General features: G+C 36.1%; 1 protein-coding gene across 1 annotated transcript in view; it reads left to right on the top strand.

The window, feature by feature from the left end:
* Positions 1–363: 363 nt before the first annotated feature.
* Positions 364–19,427, top strand: part of DNAH12 (dynein axonemal heavy chain 12) — a 56,364-nt gene continuing 37,300 nt past the window's right edge. Inside the window, exons 1-26 of the mRNA XM_071550030.1 lie at positions 364–527; positions 756–846; positions 1,130–1,156; positions 2,108–2,297; positions 2,978–3,050; positions 3,874–4,032; positions 4,732–4,927; positions 5,297–5,485; positions 6,171–6,321; positions 6,421–6,512; positions 6,779–6,957; positions 8,236–8,371; positions 9,146–9,271; positions 10,079–10,213; positions 11,075–11,268; positions 12,285–12,519; positions 13,084–13,269; positions 13,663–13,863; positions 14,431–14,625; positions 14,849–14,970; positions 15,101–15,383; positions 15,962–16,081; positions 16,459–16,615; positions 16,840–17,012; positions 18,307–18,459; positions 18,867–19,106. Of these exons, the coding sequence (XP_071406131.1) occupies positions 364–527; positions 756–846; positions 1,130–1,156; positions 2,108–2,297; positions 2,978–3,050; positions 3,874–4,032; positions 4,732–4,927; positions 5,297–5,485; positions 6,171–6,321; positions 6,421–6,512; positions 6,779–6,957; positions 8,236–8,371; positions 9,146–9,271; positions 10,079–10,213; positions 11,075–11,268; positions 12,285–12,519; positions 13,084–13,269; positions 13,663–13,863; positions 14,431–14,625; positions 14,849–14,970; positions 15,101–15,383; positions 15,962–16,081; positions 16,459–16,615; positions 16,840–17,012; positions 18,307–18,459; positions 18,867–19,106 (4,167 nt within the window). The remainder of the gene's footprint in view (positions 528–755; positions 847–1,129; positions 1,157–2,107; positions 2,298–2,977; positions 3,051–3,873; positions 4,033–4,731; positions 4,928–5,296; positions 5,486–6,170; positions 6,322–6,420; positions 6,513–6,778; positions 6,958–8,235; positions 8,372–9,145; positions 9,272–10,078; positions 10,214–11,074; positions 11,269–12,284; positions 12,520–13,083; positions 13,270–13,662; positions 13,864–14,430; positions 14,626–14,848; positions 14,971–15,100; positions 15,384–15,961; positions 16,082–16,458; positions 16,616–16,839; positions 17,013–18,306; positions 18,460–18,866; positions 19,107–19,427) is intronic.

Raw genomic sequence — 19,427 nt, 5'->3', positions numbered from 1 at the left:
GTTCAGCTTCCCCTGCCTCCATCAGGGCTCCTTTCCTGGTGCCTCCTGTGGGGTGTGCAGCTGAGAGATTAGTATTGTCAGAGATTTGTACTAGAACTTTTTACTTTTAGGCAAGTCCAAATGTCCTAATCTTGAGTTAATAAAACTGTAACACTGATTTTTATTCTCACAGGCTTTGTGTGTACACACAGCTAAACTTTGCCATTTCAAAGTATTTTTCTGGTTTCTGAAAGCTGAACGGGCACACTTAGACTGTGGGAATCCCTGAGGTGACCTCATTTTGTATTTTATGTACATTCAACTTAATATATGTGTCTGTTAAACTGCTGTCTGGACAGAATCTTTGTTTTGTTATGGTTTTAGATGGAGCACTCGGATGAAGAACCTCCCAATAAACGGACTTTGAGAACTTGGTTTCGTCCCACTGTTTTACCTTCGTCAGTCACATCTGATCTGTCACCATTACAGAAAAAACTATTGACTTACCGAAGAAGCCACAAGCAGCAAGGGATGATTGATCAGATACTGTGAGTTTTGTGTCTTTCAGGAGATACTGAAATTTAAATGAAAGAGACATTGCATGTTTGACATCGGACAAATAATGATGGTGTTTGTTTAATATAATTATAGTGAGATTTAGTGATCAAAGAGCTGGTAATCATGAAAAAGCAGGTTGCATTGATTAAAATGTTAACATTATTTTTAATGTATTATTTGTAGTTTTTCTGCACTTCTGATTCTATATTTTACTTTAGAATTGATCGAGCTCTTAAAGTCTATGAAAAAACCACAGAAGAAACATGTCACAGAGATCCTGCACCTCCTATCCCAGAACTGCCTTCCATTGTGAGAAAGTATTTCCTTAATATTTTAAGTGTCATCTAGTTAGTTCTTTGTTATTGGGGCAGTTATTTTACTCATTAGAATTTGCATAAAGATACAGATCTCAATCCTTAGTAGTTCATAAATGTATTTATGTACTCAGGTAGTCCCATTGAAATGGATACCCATATACCTACAGAATAAAGTCTCTGTTTAGGAATAATATCTGTTAAATTTTATATTTCTGATATTTTTCTTTGTTTTCATGTTCTTAATATATGACAATTTTCTGTTTCTTTTTATATAGAAGGATGATGAGGAAGACAAAAAAAAAGTGAGTGAAATTCTTTTGTCTACTTTTTTGGAGTAGAAGAATGATTGATCTCTATTCAGAGGGCCGAGTATGTTATGTGGAATCAATGGTGATTAAACAGGAAAAGGGTAGTCCTGGAGGGGAAAAGTGGAGAAGGAGTAAAACAGGAATCTTGTCTTGTAGTCCTGTAGAAGAAAAGTATTTTTCTGTTACAGTAGTTAATGCTGTTATCAGTAATTAAGTTATTTTTCCTAAGTTACGGTTTTTAACTAAAGCTATCTAAAAATATCTATCAGATTCAGGATTTTTTCAGTTGAGGTCATAGATTGTACTTGAGTCTGTACAAAAGCAGTCTTTGACATCATTCCTCTGATTTGAAGAACATGCACTAATCCTGAAATTTGTGTATAACTTTTAAAGTAAGACTTCATCTCTGAGAGCCCCTTGAAACCCAAATTAGCATTGAAATATTTTTATTAAGTAGTAAAAGATAATACAATTTTTTCCTAGCTGATGTTAGATAAACTCATTCAGCAGACTACAGAGATTCAGATCCTTTTTTTTTATATAACAAAGCTGTCAATCAAAAGCATAAATACCTATTTCTTTGACCAAGACCCACTCCTCTTGTGAGGGGTGTTTGTCCACACTTTTTGCCAGATAAATGTTTGTCCAAAGAACAATAACCTTCAACTTGAACTGTTTTATTGTCAGCCATAAACTTCATCAGAGAACCAAGGCAAGTGCCAGACTAACAAGTACAATATTTTGTATTTAAACATTGACTCAGACAGCCCATTTTATCAGCAACACAGTAGCTTTTAGTGTATTAGTGAGGGAATAGTGAAGAGATTAGATTAAGTTGCCCACCTTTTAGGTTAAGGAATTGTAAATAAAGAGCCTTTTTTCAAGCCTAACACAATAATATTTCCATATTGAATTATTAGACCTCTGACAATGTTGTCCTTTCAGAGAGAGTACCTCTTCATGAAACAGTGTGTGCAGAGCAACCCTGTGGTTCCCATCCAGCAGCAGTGGCTCAAGTCCATGCTCACCTTGGTGCCACAGTCCCTTATGGCAGGCAAAGACAGAGAGCTGCTCACTGAAGAGCTTTTAGGGGAGATAGTAAGGGATTATGAAAAGAGCATGAGAAGATGTATGTGTAAGTACCACAGATTGCTCGTGACTTATATTAATGTTAGTGTATATAAACTGTTCCATATTCTCTCACTGAAAATAATTTTTCTAGTTTGTTCTTTCAGCCAGGCATGATTGTTGTAGTTAACTACTGATTTATCTTTCTCTGCCTCATCAAATGTGTGTTAGCTATAATATTTAAGGCAGAACTTGCTTACTTTATTTAGACCAGTAAAAAGTTAACCAGCCAAAGCTATAGTTCAAGCAAAGACAAAGGCAGCTGTAGACTTCATGTCAAAAAGGTTTGATTGCTGATGACATTATTTCATTAAGTCTTTAACCTATTCAGTTAATTTTCTCCAAGAATGTGTTACTGTTTGCTCTAAAGAAAGTAGAAACTTTTTATGTACTAGTGATTCTTTCTCCCTCTTTGGGAACAGAAGCTTTTTTTAAGCTGTTGCTCCACCAAGACATCTGTAAGTTTTCTGGTGGTGCTTTTGGTGCATGAGGAAGCTCACAATAAACATCTACAAAGGTAATTACTGTTTTAAGGTATTGTTCATAAAACTGACTTCAGTTTTAAAACCTTTTATAAAGAGTCATAAATTGGAGTTTTGAAAGTTTTCCATTGGGGTAATGTATTACAGGGCCTTGTGAATATTGGCAGCATTTTCTTCTAATGTTCATGTATTTTATGTTTCCTAGTGCGAAGAGTTCTTATTAAACCAGACGTAGAAGGACTTGAAGAAGAGGAGGCACCTTTGCCTGTGTTACCTCTGTGAGTGGACTAATTTATCAAATAACCCACTGGCAAAACACACTGAGTTGCATGAGTGAAATCCTTGTTGAGCTACATGAACAGAGTTACGGCACAATATTAATTCTGGAGTCTTTTAATGTGACTTTTTTTTCTATCTGTAGAGGATCTTGCATTTCACCATCTGTTTTCTGAATGCTCTAGAAAGTTTTAGCACTGACAGTGTTTTATTACTGTTATTACAGTTAATTACTGCAAATGAAATTTCTGCCCCTGAGTGCCCAGAACTACAGTCAGATTGCAGCTGCCTCTGGAATGAGGTGTGTGTGTGCAGGGCAATTCTCTGGCAGGCAGCAGCATCATACAGTGCTTTGACATGCTATAACTGCATATAATGCCAAGGTTTCACGTGACTTTGGTGTTATAAGATGAAACTTTGAGACTGAAGGCAAACCTGTTATGCTCTCCTAAAACAGAATAGGATTTCAGGTAGACAGAACATAAATACCTGAATTGCACAATTTGCTGAAGCATCAGAATGTGTGCCATCAAAATATTGGTGATAAACACTTCCTGATAGCTCTTGGCGAAATTAGGAGTTTACATTTAAAGAACTTCTGGAAGAGCAAGTGATCTGAAAATAGCGTGAGGATAAAACATGTTTGATCAGTGTCTTTATGATTTCCACTGCATCATAAGTGTGTGGCATTTAAGTAACTATTCATGTTAGGGAATAAGCTTTGTAATACTACTTTTTATATGCCAGAATGTTTTATTCAAGTATTGCTTGAGCTCTTAATTTTTGTTTATTTGTTTTTGTTGGATTTTGGTGGGTTTTTTTCAGAGGCCTGGATTTTTCTAGTTCATGGCATAACAGTTTCATCAAAGCAAAAAAACAAATCCTTTCCACCTTGCACATTCTCCACCCCACAATGAAAACTCTACTGGATTTTGGTTATGCAGCATTCTCTTCCTTTCTTATAGTGGATTTCTCTAGTTCCAGGTAAAGTCTGTTCTGCTCAATTATTGACCCATATAGGTTTTTGAAGCTGGCAAGGACAAGTTTGTTCAATTCTATTATTTGTCATAGGGGAGTTTATATAACAGGTTTTTTTGATGTGTCATTTAATGTACTTTGATTAAGTTACTTTGTGTTCAAACACATGTGACTTTTCTTTTTTTTGTTTGTATTTTATTGATGCTTAAATTGCTGGCAGTATCAGGCCTTTAGATTTTTTATTTTGTCCTTAATTCTGTAAAAGTCTTCTCATTATTTACTTATTTTTTATTCTGTGATCCCCAGAGAAGTCTGTTTAAAGTAGCATTTGAAAAATTGACTTTTCATAGTAGTATTATCATCTGTAGGGAATTCTATGCTAGCCCTGGAGTTCAGATTTGTTGCTAGTTTTCATCAGTTGAAGTTTATGTTTAATCCGGGAACTTCAAATTTTCACAGTTTTCAGAACAATCATTTTCAATATATTTTTCCTCACTATTTTTTCTGGTAGCTCCTCTGTATTTCCTGGAGTTTGGGGTACTTTTTTTTCTTTCCATAGTCTACTGAAGTGATGCTTAGGTTCCCACTGTGCTTAGTGCCAAAAAAAAAGAATGGGTTTGTGATATGGTATTTATTATTGTTACTTTGCTCCATGTTTGTTTTTAAAATTTTGTTTATAAACTTGCCTGTAACTTTCTTTTCTAGATTGAAAGGACCAACTGACTGTAGATCTTTTAAAGCTGATGTGACTCTAGGCTGTTCTAAAGCAGAAGAGATGATAATGAGTACATGGTATCAAAATGTTATCAGTCTCTTTACTCAGGAGTCGGCCTTGGATGGTGTAAAGCTGGATCAGGTTGACTCTTTCTATAACTGTGTGTCCATACTTATGTCTAATCAGGTAAGTATCTTTCCTCTGCATTATAAACTTAATGGGATCAAACCTCTGCTAAAAATCCTTTTCTAAAGAAAAATAATGGAACAGCAGTCTAATCAAATTGTCATTAAAATAGTCAGAGGAAAATGCTTTGCAAAAATTTCATTTCTACTTAAAACATGGACTTGACTGAAATGTTTGCTTGTTCTTTAGTTTACATCCTGTAAGAGCTGGGACTAATACCCACTGGAGTTAGAAAATGTCACACTGCTTGTTATCCATGAATCAGGCCAGAAGGACTGCAATGAATGGAAATCCTGTCTTACTGCATGAATGGAAAGTGGAATGGGCCTTTGTTCTGTCAACTAATAGGTGTTCTATGTTAATTCCTAGCTGAAAGAATCACTGGGAAGAACCACTGAAACTTTTGTGAAACTTTTTGATCCTGAAGACAGAAGTCATCTGCCTTTATTTCAGATGGACTTGACTCTTGAAGAAAATAATATTGAGTTTTATCCAAGCTTTCAAGACTTAGAAGAATCAGTTTTGTTTGTAGTAGATAGTGTAGGAGAGACTCTCCAGGTGTGCTTTTATCTTTATTTAAATATATCATTGTTAAGTTTCTGAATATGTGAAAATATTAGTGATTTAGGAGTCTGACTGCCATGGCAATGGGAGCAAAATGCAACTGGTAGTATTTTTTCTCCATGAGTATTCTACAGGTCACATCATGAATTTTGCTGTCCAGCAGCACTCCAGGCTCTGAATCTCATTTTGTAATTCCTTTTTCATAAAAAATTGGTGTCTGTGCCACTGATTGTTTTAGTCTGCTGTTTGGATCCGCAATGATAATAATAATAATATCAACATTAATTATAGATTGATGCCATGGAAAGCTCTGATCCAGGGAACAGAGCCTTTCTGGAGGCTTTGGATGCATCCCTGTGAGCTGAGTGTTGGTCTTCAGTCACACATGATGGTACTTTCACAGAAGTGTTTTGGGTTTGCTTTTGTATATTTGCACATATGATATAATTTAATTTTATGCAAGGATGGATAGTTTGTTTCCCTTCAGCATATTCCCTGTTTAACTTTTTGCATCAGGAATACTCATTCTATCTGTGCAAGAAGCACCTGACCTTCATCATGATTAGGGTCATACTTTTCTGATAGTGTCTTCTGCAACTTGCTTTTAAAGTATATGTAAATATATGTATCCTTGCATTACTTTTTAAAATGTAAATAACCAAAACCTGCCCTTGATTAGAACGTCCCAGCGATCCACTCGTGGCTGGCGGGAGGCACCGCCACTCTGGACGCTGAGCTTCCCCCTCATGTCAGAGAATGGGCCACATCCACCCTGAAAAAATCCATCAGGCACAACTTAGAAGGCCCAAAGGAACATTTTGAAAGCTATGGTGAGTGATAGCAGAGTATGTAAATAACTCTGTCCCTTCTTTGTAATAAGTAACTTGCTGATATTTTAATGGTGTTAATGCATTGTAATTAAATTGTAGTTGAAAGGTATGGCTGGCTTGTAGATGGAACTGCAGAGGCACAGATAAAAGAATTTGAAGCAGAGCAACACAGTTTCGATGAATACACTGCTGTAAGTTTTAATTCCACATTTTATATATAATTTTTGCTATACATACAGCAATAATAAAAAAGTATCAGAGGATAACAAGTGCTTAGCCTTTATCTAAAAATGATGTGGATTACCTACAAACCTACACCATAAGTGATTTTTCCCCTAAACAATCTGTGGTAAATAGAAGAAAATATTATTTATTTTCTTCAATGTCTAATACTTACTCATGTAGCCAATTATTGAAACAACAGCTCTGAAGTATAAAGTCTCATGTTTTTCTGAAGTTCATAGATGAATTCTTCACGCTCAGGAAGGAAATCTTGAGTTTACCAGAGATGTTTTATTTCCCCATGATCTGTTTGAATTGTGAGGATTTAAAGCAAGGTTTGGCTAATTGTGCGAACTCCTGTGCAAAAATGCTAATGGACAAAATAGTTGCAAATTACAGAGAGGAAAATGAAAAGTAAGTAGAATTTTTGTGCTTGTGAATGCTGTATGTGTTTTAATGCATAGTAGAAATATGTAAAAGAAGTGCAAATATACCATATTTCTGTTTTAGGAAGACTCTGGGCTAAATAACAACCTCACGCAGGTTGCACCAGCTGGTGTATTTTTCTAATGTTTTAGTCTCAAAAATGAGTAGGAGAACATAGTAATAGACTTGGATCATGGAGAAGCTAAAAGATCAAAGGACTTCACTACTGTTGTGGATTTTTTAGTGTGATTTGCAGTACTACTGTAAGTCAAAGGAAAGACGAGCCAGGGTGTGTTATGACATGATAGATCCCTCTGCAGGGCTGCTCTGAAGCCACTCTTCCCCATTTATTATGACATTACTCTGTCCTCAGTGCAGAATCTGCTATTTCAACTCGTTAAATTTCTCCCCATTAATCATAGTCAAATGCATCAACCTTTCTGTTTCCCCTCTGTAATGACTCTCATATTTCAAGAGAAGAGAGTCAGCAGCACCTGTGATCAGCAAACTTGCTGGTGGTGCATTCAACTCCTGAATCCAAATCATTGACAAAAAAATGGCACAGCACGGGCCCCAGGAGTGCACCCTGGGCAGCACAGCTGGGAACAGCTGCCAGCCACGTGTAGCCCCATTTACTGCAACCCTCTGAGCTCTGCACTTTAGTCAGTGCTTCACCCAGCACACCATGAACCTGCTCACCCCACAGCTGGACAACCTGTCCAGAAGGATTCTGTGAGGGGCACTATCAAAAGCCTTACAAAATCAAGGAAAATGATATCTGCCACCTTCCCTTCATTCTCTACGTGGCTGAACTTATCATAGGGTGTCAATTTAATTAAACAGGAGGTTAATTTGCAGATGTGGATTGAGTCATGAGGAAACTCTTACTAAATTTTTCGGGTAAAATGAACAATTATGGTCAAGTTTTATAGTGATTCTAAATTACCAAAATGACAAAATATTTACTAGGAAAGTGTTTGTGTGCACACTAATGATACTTTTCCAAAGTTCATTTGCTCCTAGCAGGTAACCAAAGCATTTATTGCAGAAGAATACCCCAAAATCCAAACAATGCAATTATTGCAATTCAGTAAATAGTATTTTTCTAGACTGACTTGGTTTGGGTTTAGTTTCATAAATAGTGGAGTTTGTGTGTGGATAATACTTAAAGAAGTAATTTGAACTTTTAATTTCATTAAAGCTGAGCTTGAAGCCAGTCAAATTAAATCTTAAAATGTTGGTATTTTATGTAAAACAAATCTACAGAATATGCAGCGAATTTGAAACCATTAAGGAACGTGCATTAAAAGTTCCTGAGACAACAGAAGAAATTATGGAAGCAATAGATTGCACAAAGAGGGCCAAAACCAAAGATATTCCAGACCTGGTGCTAAGGAGCAAGGTAAGGGGCTATCCTTGAATTTTTAATCTTTCATCAGACATGCTGGACTATACAAATAGAGAATTCATTCTGGAGTGCAGAGACTTTTGTCTGATCATGCTGCATATGTCAATGGTCTCAGTTTTACTTCAGACAGAGTGGGAAGTCCAGCTCATTCTTTTCCATATGTTTTTTTCTTCTTATTCCTATTCCCATCTGTTCTGCAAGTCAGTGAGGAAATGTAGCTTTTAATAAATCATAGCAGATTGTAGGACATACAGTTTACTGTTTATACCTGGAGACTTCAGGGCTGCTTAAAAATCTATTTGTGAAAATGTAACAGAAAAGTGTAAAGAGCATTTTATGAGTAAAACCAGTCACGATTCTGAACACACAAAAGTCAGTTTACTCTTTGAGCAGAATATAGGTGATTTTACATTAGCAGTATGTGTGACTATGTGTCAGATTTGCTGTTATGGTAATGGGTCTATAAATGTAACATGTTATGTTTATATTTGCAAAAATTATATTTTGTGTATTTTTAATAATATTAGGATTTTTGCATAGAGATTTACAAACCACAGGAGTCATATTTAGAGAAACAAGCTCATGAACAAGGCAGGGATTTGAATAGTTTCCTACATGTATTTTGAATGTTAGATTGGCTGAAGTAGCTCTGAATTCTGACAAGTTCATGAAACGTAGGCTTCTATTTTATCTTTGTAGATGGCATTTTCCTACCCTATATTTTAAACAGACCTATGATATCTAAAGTTTTGTGACATCTTTTAATAGGAGTGCTGTCGACAAATGAGTTACCTCTTAGATGTTTTTTTCTTTACTCCTGAAGACATTGAATTCAATTCCACAGCAATATTATGGCCAAAGAAGATGAATCGCATTTTTAAAGAGCATGATGATGTAAGAGCATCTTCTTAGTTGGTGGTATATTTTGGCTTGTTAGATTTCTCACTTGAGCTATTTATTTATTATATTACAGCTTGGGAGACTGCTATGTCTGTAAAATACTTTGTTTTTATCTTATCCTTTTATTAATCCACTGAAATCAGTAAAATTAATTTTCTACTTCTACACAAGGAGTCCATGATGCTTGTTCTAACTCTTTAATGAAAGTGCTGGTACAGAGTGAATCTGAGTTACTGAGAGTCCCTCAGCAGTGTGTTGCTGCCCTGTAACTGGCTGTTGAGTGCCATGTGCTGGAGCTTGAGGACAGAACAGCTTCACACCAAGTTTTCATGAGTCTGTACATTTGCCTTTTATACTCTCAGTTACGACTCAGTTCTTATTCTAATGCAAAAGGAAAAGACTGGCTCCTTTGGAAAAGTTCTGTCTGTCTGCTTCACAATTGTGCCTGGCAGTGGGTGGGTGACCTTGTCTGAGGAAATAATCTTTGCCTCGATTGATTTCTTGTTTGGCACCTTGAAATAGCCCTTCTGTGCAGAGCCAGTGCTTTAGACTGGTCTGGTGTTATAGAATTTCTGCCTTTTGCAGCAGTAGGTACAGGTGGGATAGCACTGGCTTTCAACAGCTGTAGGTGTCCTTTTGGACAGTAAAATACTGTAATACTTTCCTCTCTTTTGCTTGATTGCTGAAGGAGGCCTCTGTACTAAGTGTTTAGATGGTAATATGTATGTTAATCACTGAAATGATATAAACCCACCTTTACATTACTTTTTTGTCATTAAAAAAAAATCAATTGTTTTGTAGCTGATGGAACAGTCTAAAACTAAAGGAGAGCAAGAACTCCTACAGAAATGTGATAACCTGCAGGAGGAATTGGACAAACTGGCAGATTCTGTGATGGAATTAGAAGACTATTCAGAACTGGAGTGCATGCAACAGGTTTGATGAGCAGTATAAAATGGGGAGAAGTGTTTTGTATGTTTAATACACAGGAGTTATGGAAAAAAACTTAAAAGCAATCAGATATTTTAACAAATGTGAACTAAAACATTTATAAAATTGTGCTTAAGTTAGCTGATGGGTAATCCTAGCAAGGATTGAGGTATTACAGATGGCAAAGTGAGTTATTTATTTTACTCATGTATTTATTTTGCTTTTGTAGAAAGAGTGGAATTCTGGCCCCAGTGATATTATTTGCAAATAACCTGAGTGGGATTAGAATTTCCTTTTCTATTTTTGATATATTGAGGAACTGAAGGAAAAAACAGTTCAGAGAGAGTGTTTTGTAGCAATTTGATACCTTTTTCCTATGAACCTCAAAACTTCTTTGTTCTGCTAATGAAGAGCAGACCACTGGCTGCAAAACTTTGTGAATTTCTAGCAGTATTTTGTAATTGCCAGAGCATGTCTTCCATTTTAAATAGATTATATCACATTTGCTCTTAGTAAGCAATTTTTTTTTTCAAAAAATAAAACACTTCAAAGCACAAAACAGCAATCCTAAGATAATAAATCCCAGACCTTTTGATGTATATCCTTTAAAAAGTGTGTGCCTGCCTCCTGGAACAGTGAGTTTTGAAGCTCAAATATTTTGAAAATACTCTAAAGATCAGTGATGAGAAACCCAACTTTACTTTTTGTAGTGTTCATGTGGGTTCTTCATGGTTTATTTATTCAAGGATAAGTAGAAAAGTTTTTAACTCACATTTTCTAAAATTTTAATATGAAGTCTTGTATTTTGATATCTAATTTTATTAGCTGTTTAATAATCTCTCACATCATAGAATTATTTGATTTCAGTATGTGAACGACGTGAGGACATTGCAGAAAACCATACAGGACACTGATGAAACAATAGCTCTTATTAATAAAGAAGAGACTCTACTTGGATGGAAACCAAGTGACTTCCCAGTCCTCAATATCATAAAAGCTGAGATAGAGCCATATCAGAAACTCTTTAATCTTATACTGAAATGGCAGCGAACAGAAAAAAGGTAATTCAGCTCTTAAAGCTTTAATGAGGGAGAGTGAGAAAAATGCTCATCCTGGTCTTGTTCATGTCAGATGTAGAACATGGATTCATTTTCATTTCATTTCATTTAGCAAGCCAAGTACAACCATACACATATACCATACACACCAGGCTTGTTATTTTTAATTCACCTAGAAAAAATGTCAAGGTTTTTTTTTATTTTTCAAATGTAATCATGGAATTATAGAATCATAGGAAGCCCTGATTTGGAAGGGACCCTCAAGAGTCATTGAGTCCAGCTCCTGGCCCTGCACAGCACAACCCCAAGGTCACACCATGTGCCTGAGAGCAAAGGAGCACATCTCAGACTGGGTTCTAACTGTATGGGCCATGCTGGTGAAGCCTTTAACAGGACAAGCTCTGAGGAAGAAATTGGTTAGGAAGAAAAATTTTGTTAAGTGATGAGCCATTTTGTGTAAGGAAACACTTCCTTTTGAAAGGAAAGAAGTTTGATTAGAAAGCTTATAAACTGTGTGCAATGAAAACTGTGTTTAAGCTGAAAGCTGCCCAAAATGCTGTGCAGGGGGCTCAAAAGGGCACTGCAGTCTGATGGCTCCATCCTACCACAAGGACTGTGCCTAAATTGAGATTGTTTATCATTTTTTGCAGTCTTCAGAAGTTATAACATGCTATGTGTGGAAAGTATGGGTGGTTTTGCAAATACAAGACCTGGGATGTTGTTAAATGTGATATGTTGATCTCTATCCAGAGGTCTGCTTAAATATTTCTCAATTCATGCAGTTACTCAGTTTCAGTATGTGACTGACTTGAGAGAATCACATAAATGCACAGAGGAATGTGATGGAGCCACCTTTAGCTGTCCATCAGAATTTTGCATAGAATGACAGTAATTGGAAAGAAGAGCTTTGTTTAATTTAAATAACTATTAATGTATGTCTTGTTTGAGTTGCTGAACCGTGTCAAGTATTTGTGATATGCATTTTTTATTCTGTTTATTAACCTTGTGTTTTTTCTCAGATGGATGGATGGTACCTTTTTGGAACTAAATGGGGAAGTCATGGAAGCTGAGCTTGATGAGTTTCATAGAGAGCTTTATAAAGTGAAAAAGTTGTTCCAACAAAAGAAGAAAATGCCACAGGACAGGAAAAAGGCACCACGACCCAAAGAAGAAGTGAAGACAGTAAAACAAGTAAAGGCTCATTCAACTCTTACAATGTGTTCTTCAGTTCTGGAGCAGATTCAAGACTTTAAGGTAAGAAAAAAGTGAGTGATGTTAATATCTGATGCTGAGGGACAAGTGCTAAATTCAGTGCTCAGTACAGATGCAGTGTCATAGACTGTTATTACAGAGGGAGAGAGAGTTCATTCTGAATCACCATTTTCACCTTGTACTGTCCCATTCATTTTAATAAAATTGGAGTTTTGGAATTTTTTTTGTAATTGTTAACAAGTGAACACATACAGGAGAGAATTAATTTTTGGATGCAAAGAAGCATTTAAGGATGTGATTGGAAGTTTTGAAATGGGACTCTGTGTTATGTTAATGGAAATAAAATTTCCCATAATTTAGCTGAAGAATTGTTCATTTTCTCTTTTCTTTCAAGACTGTGCTTAATAGTTTTATGTTTCTCCTTCAGTAATCAATATAATTATTTAAAAATGGAATCAATAACTGAATGGAGTCATCTGCACTTTTCACAAAATTTTCTTGTCTTCAGCTACTGCAAAGGAGTTTTAAATGCACATCAAAGATTATTAAAAAGTTAATTAATGCATGTGACAATTTTTTACCTTATAAATGTCTTTGCTGCAATAGGAGAATATTCCTACCGTGACTGTGTTTTGCAACCCCGGCTTGAGAGATCGTCACTGGGAGCAGATGTCAAATATAGTAGGATATGATTTAACACCAGATGCTGGAACTACCCTGAGAAAAGTTTTGAAGCAGAATCTGGGCCCTTATTTGGAACAGTTTACAACTATAAGTGTGGGTGCAAGCAAGGTAAGCACAGAGATGTAATAGTGACAAATATGACATCAGGCCTGTTAGTGAACAGTACATGACTTTTCTGTCTGCCCTTATGCAGAAAATTTGGTGAGACTTGAATGATGATCCATTAGATGATGAGATGATTATGATGATTAGATGACAAGATGATTACATGATAACAACGTGAATGGAAACATTTATATCTCATGTTGCATTGTTAGCATTTCCCAGGTGTCCTGCTTCCTGTGTGCTGGAAAGTGATATACTGAGGAAAAGTAAAAACAAGGAATTATTTTGTCCTGTGGAGGAAAGTAGCTTATTCAGCTAGATAAAGTTTTATATTGAATTAATGAGCTGGGAAACAACAAATTAGTGACTACACAAAACTATTTTCTTTTTAAACAGGAATTTTCTTTGGAGAAAGCAATGTATGCCATGATGGAGGTCTGGGATTCAGTTTCCTTTAATACAAAAATGTATCGTGAGTCTGGTATTCACATTCTCTCTGCAGTGGATGATATTCAGGCTCTTCTCGATGATCAGATTATGAAAACTCAGACAATGAGAGGATCACCTTTCATTAAACCATTTGACAAAGAAATCAAGGTACAATCAGTACTTTTTCCTAACCATTTTTATTTGTAGGATAACTGTTGTGCAAGAATATACCAACTGTATTACAGCTTTATTGGTTGAATTGTTAAGGAAATGCTTTCATTGATTTTTTTAGCAAGAATCTTTTGAGTTTATATGAGTCATACTTACCTTGTTTCTCTTTTGGAATTCTCTCTTCCACTCAGATTCAAGTGCAAAAAAGAGAACATGATTATTTTTTCATATCTTTTGTGATATCACCATTTCCATTGGTGTATTTAACCTTGGCTCCTGGGTATTGCTTAACCATTAAGTGGCTAAAAGTTCACAGCACCAAAGTGATAACTGCATTTTGAAAATTAATTTCTAAGTATGTAAAATTTCTGAGCTACCTTGGTTTCTGTATATGTGGAAGAACCTAAGTACTCATAAATATTTTTCTTTCATTTTGTTTATTGGTAGCCATATTTTTCCTCTTTGGTACCTAGAATATCACAATGTCAACCTTTCTTGAATTTATCGTCTCTAACATTATTTGTTTGGAAATAATAAGGTAACATTCTTTAAATATTTATTAAGGAATGGGAAAGTCGCTTAATTCAAATTCAGGAGAATATTGATGACTGGCTGAAGATGCAAGCACAGTGGCTTTATTTGGAACCCATTTTTAGTTCTGAGGATATCATGCAACAGATGCCAACAGAGGGGCGTCATTTCCAGACTGTGGATCGTTGCTGGAGAGAGATCATGCAGTTTTGTGCTGAAGACCCAAAGGTAAGGCGGATACACATTACTAACAGAAGACAGCAGCTTCTCTTGCAGTTTGGGCTTTTTGGCAGGGGGTGGTGCAATGCTTATTTTTCAGAATACATGCAATGAACTACAGCATCAGTTGCAGAGGCTGTCTAGGAACCAAGTCAGGTTGTTCTTTATTTGATTAACTTCCACTGTTTGAAGTATTTTAGTTAACTGCCCTTGCCCATGTTTGTTGTTACAGGTTCTTGTTGCTACTTCTATGCCAGGGTTAACAGAGAAGCTTCAGACCTCTAATGAGCTTCTGGACAAAATCATGAAAGGGCTTAATGCTTACCTTGAGAAAAAACGTCTCTTCTTTCCCCGGTAGGATGAGTTTGGGCTGTTTCCAACATCAGATTTTGAATGTTTCTTTTGTTGTGAATTAGGTCAGTCTTAAAACGCAGCTTTATAATGTAGTTGTCTTTTTCCTCTTTTTGTTTTCTAATTATTTTAGCTTCTTTTTCTTGTCTAATGATGAAATGTTGGAGATCCTTTCAGAGACTAAGGATCCCCTCAGAGTTCAGCCTCACTTGAAGAAGTGCTTCGAAGGCATTGCTAAGCTGGATTTCCTCCGCAATTTGGATATTAAAGGAATGTGTAGTTCCGAAGGCGAGCGAATACCACTGATTTCCAACATTTCTACTTCTGAAGCTCGAGGTGCAGTGGAGAAGTGGTTAATTCAAGTAGAAGACATTATGCTGAAGACTATACGTGATGTCATTGCCAGATCAAGAATGGTATGGGAGTTGTGATAATTTAATAACTGTAGCACCCATCTTTATTTTATGTCTGTCTCTTGCTTTCTAAAATTCCTCCTCAGCACAGGCGTTGATGAGGTTACAGAGCCAAGTTAATGTGATTTGTATTTATAGGCTGATGACATAAGTAAGAGTTTAGTATGAATAAGAATCAACTGGATATGAATTCTTTAAAAAGTTTGGCAGGAACACTGTTTATGGGATATATCAACTTATGTAAATAATTTAGGTTCCTTTAGTTACAAATTAGAAATACAACACTTGTAAGGGCTTGCTCCCTTGTAAAAGAAAATAATTAGGCAGATGTTTCTTTGAATGAAGTTAACAAGTTAAGAATATTTATGTAATATGGAAGGTAATTACAAAAATGTTTAAAATTGTTAGATAACAAATTGCAAATCTAAGGGGAAAAGAGAATTTAAAAGTGCATTTGGACAATGCAAATAAATATTTCTTTTTAGCAAAGAATATTAATAGGATCACATCATATGCTTCTATATTACATTATGATATATATTCACATATGTATGTTTGGGTACTGTATGTAACCCTTTCAGGCATATTTAGAGACTGAGAGAAAACGTTGGGTTCTGGAGTGGCCTGGACAAGTAGTGCTGTGTGTGTCCCAAATGTACTGGACAAGTGAGGTACACAAAGTTCTTCGCAGTGGATCTGAGGTACTGTGTAATGCATAATTTTTTTTTAAATCTTCCATGTTTCTTTTCAGCTGATGTATTTTGCTTAATCAAGTATTTTTCTACAATCAAAATAAAATTGGAAAAAATACGAGCAGTGAGTTTGACATACTGAGTTTATGTACAGTGATTTATGCCTTTCATGCAGGTACTTGAATATTTTTGTTTAGAGCAAGCATAGATCGAAATGTAGCTTTGCAACATTAATGCATAACTGTGGATGAGAGAGAAGTTCATGCAAAAACATTACAGTGTAAAAGAGTAGTTTAATAAGCAATCTCAAGATATTTAGTCAACATAAAGTCTGGAACACTTGAAATGTGATATAATCAGTTTCAAAATTACCTTTTCTCTCCTAGGGTTTAAAGGGTTATTATGATACACTTCAGCTTCAACTTAATGATATTGTAGAGCTGGTAAGAGGAAAACTGTCAAAACAAACAAGGATTACACTGGGTGCCTTGGTTACTATTGATGTTCATGCTAGAGATGTCATCAAGGAAATGATTGAAAATGGTAATTATCTTTTAAAACATTTTCCTTCACATGTATCCTTACACATAGTTAATGAAAAATAGTTAATCATATTTTGCTGCCTAAAACAGTACAGCATTAATATGGGTTTGTTTTTGGATATGAGCATCAACATTAATAATTTCAAAGCTGTTTTAAATTTAAATGTAATAGAAAATCCAGTTGTCTGACATGCCATTATGATTGCTTTCAACTCTGCTTATCAGGTGTGCAGCATGAAACAGACTTTCAGTGGCTTGCACAGCTCCGGTACTATTGGCAGTCCGAGAACGTCCGTGTCTGCATCATCAACTGCAATGTCAAATACGCCTACGAGTACCTGGGGAACTGCCCACGCCTGGTCATCACCCCCCTCACCGACAGGTGTTACCGCACCCTGGTACGGCCCCCGCCAGTGCTTCTTGGGCTGCATTTGTGTGCTGGGGTATTTCTTGCTCTGTTTGGTACAGCCATACTTCCAGAGCTCACAGCTGCTGTCACACTCTGCTATTTCTGCTAAAATGAGGTTTTCAAAGATTATAATTTCTGTGAAAATCACTCATAACAGCACATCTGGACAGCCCACCAACCTGAATGAAATATTTGTGAATTGTGCTGTTGTGGATGTGGGGTTTTCTAAACACAAATGGTAGAAACACCCAATATTTTATTGCTGTGTAGATTACGAGAGCACAGAATGGTTTTTCTGATATTTGTGGTTGTCAAAATGAGTTGAGAAGGATCCACTTGTGATTATACTGTTCCTAAGGCTACTACATGTTTGACAAAATTTCCTATCCCTGCTCTTTGATGAGGTGTTTGTTTTTCTAGCAGTTTATCCTCAACTAACCTGACAACTGAAAGTTACCAAAGTCATCTCAGCTATGGCTTTGGTCACTGCCATTTACTGCCGTTCCTTTGCTGGAGAATGGTTTCAGGTTTTTCTGGGCACCCGTGGTGTGGCTGTAGCTGATGCTTTGTATCTGTTTGTCAAAGCATCAAGGTACGTTGGCGTGAGAGGCTGATGCCACTGGTAGGTTTTTCTTAGGCTCACAAACCTTCAATCCCAGCAAAGCAGTTGGAGGCCTGGCATTCTGGCAAATGAAAACCTTTGCTCACCAAGGTCTTAATGAAGTATTCCCAGAGCCTGTCAATCAGTATAGATGTGGCCCCATAACTGTGGATTGGAGTGTTTGTTTAGAATCTGCAACATGATTGTTTTCTGTCAGGTTTTGCTCCTACCTTAGTGGAATACAGCAGAGAATATGGAATGGTCAGTGGATGCACATGCAACAAAGGGAATGGTGTGGAAAAAAAAAGAGAAAAAGAGTATATTAAAGGAGAAACAGAGAGAGAAAAGAATAGCAACCAAGTAACTGCATCAAATTTAACGTGAAAGATGTATCTAAACAAGAAGGGAAATTTTAGATCCAATGAAGTTTGACTAAGTCATCATGGTCATGATGATAATAAAACTAAATTCTCTGTTAGGGTTAAAATTTTATTCTCTTGTATGCATTTCCAAGCTGTAAGTACCTTTCAGATTATTTTTTAATTAATAAGCCATACTTTGCACTATAGATAAAATGACTGTATTAAATTATCTAGTGCAACTTAATTTTACTTTTTTCATTCAGAATAATTTCATATGAATGAAGTACAAATAATTTCCTTAAACTATTTCTGTGGTTTAGATTGGAGCCTTTTATTTAAACCTCGGTGGTGCCCCAGAGGGTCCAGCAGGGACAGGTAAAACGGAGACCACCAAAGATTTGGCTAAAGCTCTTGCTGTTCAGTGTGTTGTCTTCAACTGCTCTGATGGCCTTGATTACCTGGCAATGGGAAAGGTAAATAGAAAGTAATTATATTTTGTATTTCTTTTTTAGGATGAAAAGTGTCTCTACTTTGCAGAGACACTTAAATAAATGTGGCACTTGTGGTGTGCCACCCTGGGATGCTGTGTACTGGTCTTCAGATGTGTCATGTTCTCTGCTTTATGAAATCCTTTTAGGTTGCTAATTAAAACATGAAACAAACAACATGATTGGGATCTTCTGGTTTAGCTTCCTTTAGAACCAAGAAAAAACTTTGTTCTTCAGTACATCACACATGTATGACCTCAGCAGGCTTAGATATTATTATCATAATTGTATTTGTGTGTATATGTAATTAAACTTCCATCATGCTACTTTTAGTTTCTTTTGGATCTTCTAAGGCTCCGTAAGGAATTGTTGCTTTCTTTCTTCATTTGCAGTTTTTCAAGGGTTTGGCTTCAACAGGTGCCTGGGCATGTTTTGATGAGTTCAATCGCATCGAGCTGGAGGTGCTGTCTGTGGTGGCCCAGCAGATCCTGTGCATCCAGAGAGCCATCCAGACAAAGCAGGAAACATTTCTTTTTGAAGGAACTGAGCTGAAGCTTAACCCCAACTGTTTTATAGCTATTACTATGAATCCAGGTTATGCAGGACGTTCTGAACTTCCAGATAATCTGAAGGTAAAATAATAAAATAGATGCTTCTGCTTTAGAATGAGCTTTTTTTAAAAAAATTGAGGGACCCATGTATTGCTGGTATTAATCCAGACTGTACCACCTGGAATATAAACATACATACCTGCATATATTTACACATACTAAGCCTTTTTTTTTTCTTTCCTCCTGAGTACTTTGTTCTTTTTGAAGGAATTTGAAATATATTTTATTTTCTTGTGTTTATTGGTGTTTTTCATGATTATTTTTCCAGGCCAAAGGCAAGTGTCAGGCTGTGGGTAGAGTATAAGTGTTGGATGCTAACTTTGTAAGACAGACAGGGATTTT

The sequence above is a fragment of the Pithys albifrons genome, chromosome 3 (assembly GCF_047495875.1).
Source record: "Pithys albifrons albifrons isolate INPA30051 chromosome 3, PitAlb_v1, whole genome shotgun sequence".
Lineage (NCBI taxonomy): Eukaryota > Metazoa > Chordata > Aves > Passeriformes > Thamnophilidae > Pithys > Pithys albifrons.
Note: the sequence above shows the minus strand (reverse complement) of the source record. Positions and strands in the feature narration are given on the sequence as shown.